Raw genomic sequence first — 2,339 nt, forward strand, 5'->3', positions numbered from 1 at the left:
GTTTCTCTTACAGGGCAGGGACTAGCCAAGCCAAGGTCAGCCCAACTCAGGCATCGGAAGTCTTCTGCCAGCCATCATCCAGCTGGACGTGGCTTCTGAAATGTGGAGCTGGGCCCATGAACCCCCAGGAATCTCTAGAGGAGAATGGTAGCAAGAGGTTATCAGTCATTTGCACCTCAGTGTGAGTGAGTTTAGCTGACTGACATCGTAGGGAGAAGGGAGGACAGGTATCCTCCTAGCCCAGGCTTAGGTGTGAGGTGCAGAATCACAGTCAGCAATAAAGGTATAACTGGAAGAAAACTCTGCCCAGAGCCCAACAAGAAGAGGCAGGGAGAAGATGGGGTGACTCCACTTTCAAGAACACCTGTGTCCTGCCTTACATCCTGACTCCTTTCCCACATTTGGGACCAAGTGCAGCACACAGCCTGTCTCCATATGAACAAGTTCTGCCTTCCCACAAGAGCTAAAGGCCCCAGGCTTGAGACGCTGGAGGTGGGGGTGGGCGGAGCTCTCCCTTCTTCCTGCCAGTAAGGACACACCAGGCCCCAGCCAGAGGCCCAGCTTTCCTCTCTTTCACTATAACCCAAACACTGGGAAACTGACAAATAGGGAGTGGGAGGGGGTGTTCCTGATGGAACCATATCTTTGGGGCTCTCCTGTGCCAGCCTGCAGGCCTGGGTATGGGGGGATGATGAGGGAAGGGACAAGAGGATCCACCTGAGATACAGAGAACCACAAGGAGAGGCCCAGCCCTTTCCTCTCCACCCTGGTGGGGAGCCCATCCTTGCTCCCCTCACTCCGAGGGACCACGTCAGGCCCTCCTGGGCAGAGGGAGGGAGGGTGGGAGGAAGGGGTGTACAGCGACAGTGCTGCCCTGCCCCAGGGGTGAGGGGTGAGGGTCATGGCCTCTTAAAGTAGAAGAGCAAGGTGCTGTCTTTGAGCCAGAAGCAGGACTGCGGCCGGCAGTAACAGAGCAGAGACACCTCCAGCCCATGGCCCCTGTAGAGCCACTTGACTACCACATCAACCAGACTGTGGGAAAGGAGCCAATTTATGAAATTAAATAAAGTCCACAAAGGGAGTGAGAAACTCGGGCTCAGGCACCCCATCCCGGCTGGGCCCAGCACTGCTGGAGCACAGCGCACCAGGCACCCCCACCGTCTCGCCCCTCCCAAGAGGGGACTTAAATAGGCCAGGCCCCAGCCTGGAGGCCGGGGGTCCTGGGGCCTAGGGCGGACAGAAGTCGGAGAAGTAGGGGTGCTGCAGGGCCTCTTCTGCTGAGATACGCTGGACAGGGTTACACTTCAGAAGGTTCTGGAGATGGGGGAAAGGAGGTGGCAGGTTCAGGACAGGTCGCTGCCCAGAGCCCTGCCTTCCTGTAGTCCCTCTGGGCAAGTGTCCTGACCCACCCTCTACCCCGGTCACCTACCTGCAGCAGGTCCCTCCCTGTGGCATTGAGTTTGGGCACAACGTTCACCAGGGATGTTGTGGCTGGGTACATCGGGTAGGGCTGTGGAGAGGCAAGGAAGGTCAGACCAGGGGTAGGGGGAGGCAGGTGGAGGCTGCTAGGATACATCGGGTAGGGCTGTGGAGAGGCAGGGAGGGTCAGACTAGAGGTAGGAGGAGGGGTATGGAGGCTGCTAGGAATGTGAAACAAGAGTGACCCTGATGAACCATGACCCCCACATTCCCCATCACACCTTATAGTCTGGCAGCTTGGTCATAGAGGGCCACTGCTCTTCGGTGGGCGTCCCCAGCAGCGTGTCCACAGAGTCAAGGATCACTTGGGAAAGGGCCACAGCTGCACCTTCAGGGGCAGGGTGAGGGCCTCCTCCCCTCCTGGGGAGGGATTCCTCATACCCACCACCCACTTCTCTCGCCCTCCCTTTACCCTCCGGCTTGAGCTTGACAGAAGCAGCCCCAGGCAAGTCACTCACACATCCAGCCACGCTTCCCATGACAACCACTAACTAGTCTAACCCACATGCTGCTGTCCTAGTCCTAATGAACCAGTCCTTGCCCTGCTCCCACAAAATGTGTCCTGCTCTCTTTGGCTCCTTCATCCTGGCATCCATCTCTCACCTGGAGGGACACCCTCTCGGCTTCACCCCCCAGGGCCACGCTGCCTGTCTCCAAGCCACATCTTCTCCAGTGTGCATTTGCACTGTGACAATCAGGGTGTCCAGCACCCCTGCTCTCTCCCCTTGCCCTCAGGAGAAGCCCTACAGACCCCATCACCCTACCCCACACCATAACTGCCCTCACCCATTGCACTCAAAACTCCACGGGCTCTCCCCTCCCAGAGGGCTCAAGGCAGAGGAAAGCAAGGATATCGGAAG

General features: G+C 58.1%; 1 protein-coding gene across 2 annotated transcripts in view; it reads right to left on the reverse strand.

Moving 5' to 3' along the window:
• Positions 1–1,033: 1,033 nt before the first annotated feature.
• CDK5 (cyclin dependent kinase 5) overlaps positions 1,034–2,339 on the reverse strand; it is a 4,238-nt gene continuing 2,932 nt past the window's right edge. For both annotated transcript variants that reach the window (XM_030826168.1, XM_003270919.2), the window contains 4 exons: positions 2,334–2,339; positions 1,701–1,761; positions 1,430–1,510; positions 1,034–1,314 (listed from right to left, as the gene is read on the reverse strand). The exon at positions 2,334–2,339 is cut by the window's right edge and continues 64 nt beyond it. In XM_030826168.1, the coding sequence (XP_030682028.1) occupies positions 1,228–1,314; positions 1,430–1,510; positions 1,701–1,761; positions 2,334–2,339 (235 nt within the window). In that variant the 3' untranslated portion in view covers positions 1,034–1,227. The remainder of the gene's footprint in view (positions 1,315–1,429; positions 1,511–1,700; positions 1,762–2,333) is intronic.

The sequence above is a fragment of the Nomascus leucogenys genome, chromosome 13 (assembly GCF_006542625.1).
Source record: "Nomascus leucogenys isolate Asia chromosome 13, Asia_NLE_v1, whole genome shotgun sequence".
NCBI classification, from domain to species: domain Eukaryota; kingdom Metazoa; phylum Chordata; class Mammalia; order Primates; family Hylobatidae; genus Nomascus; species Nomascus leucogenys.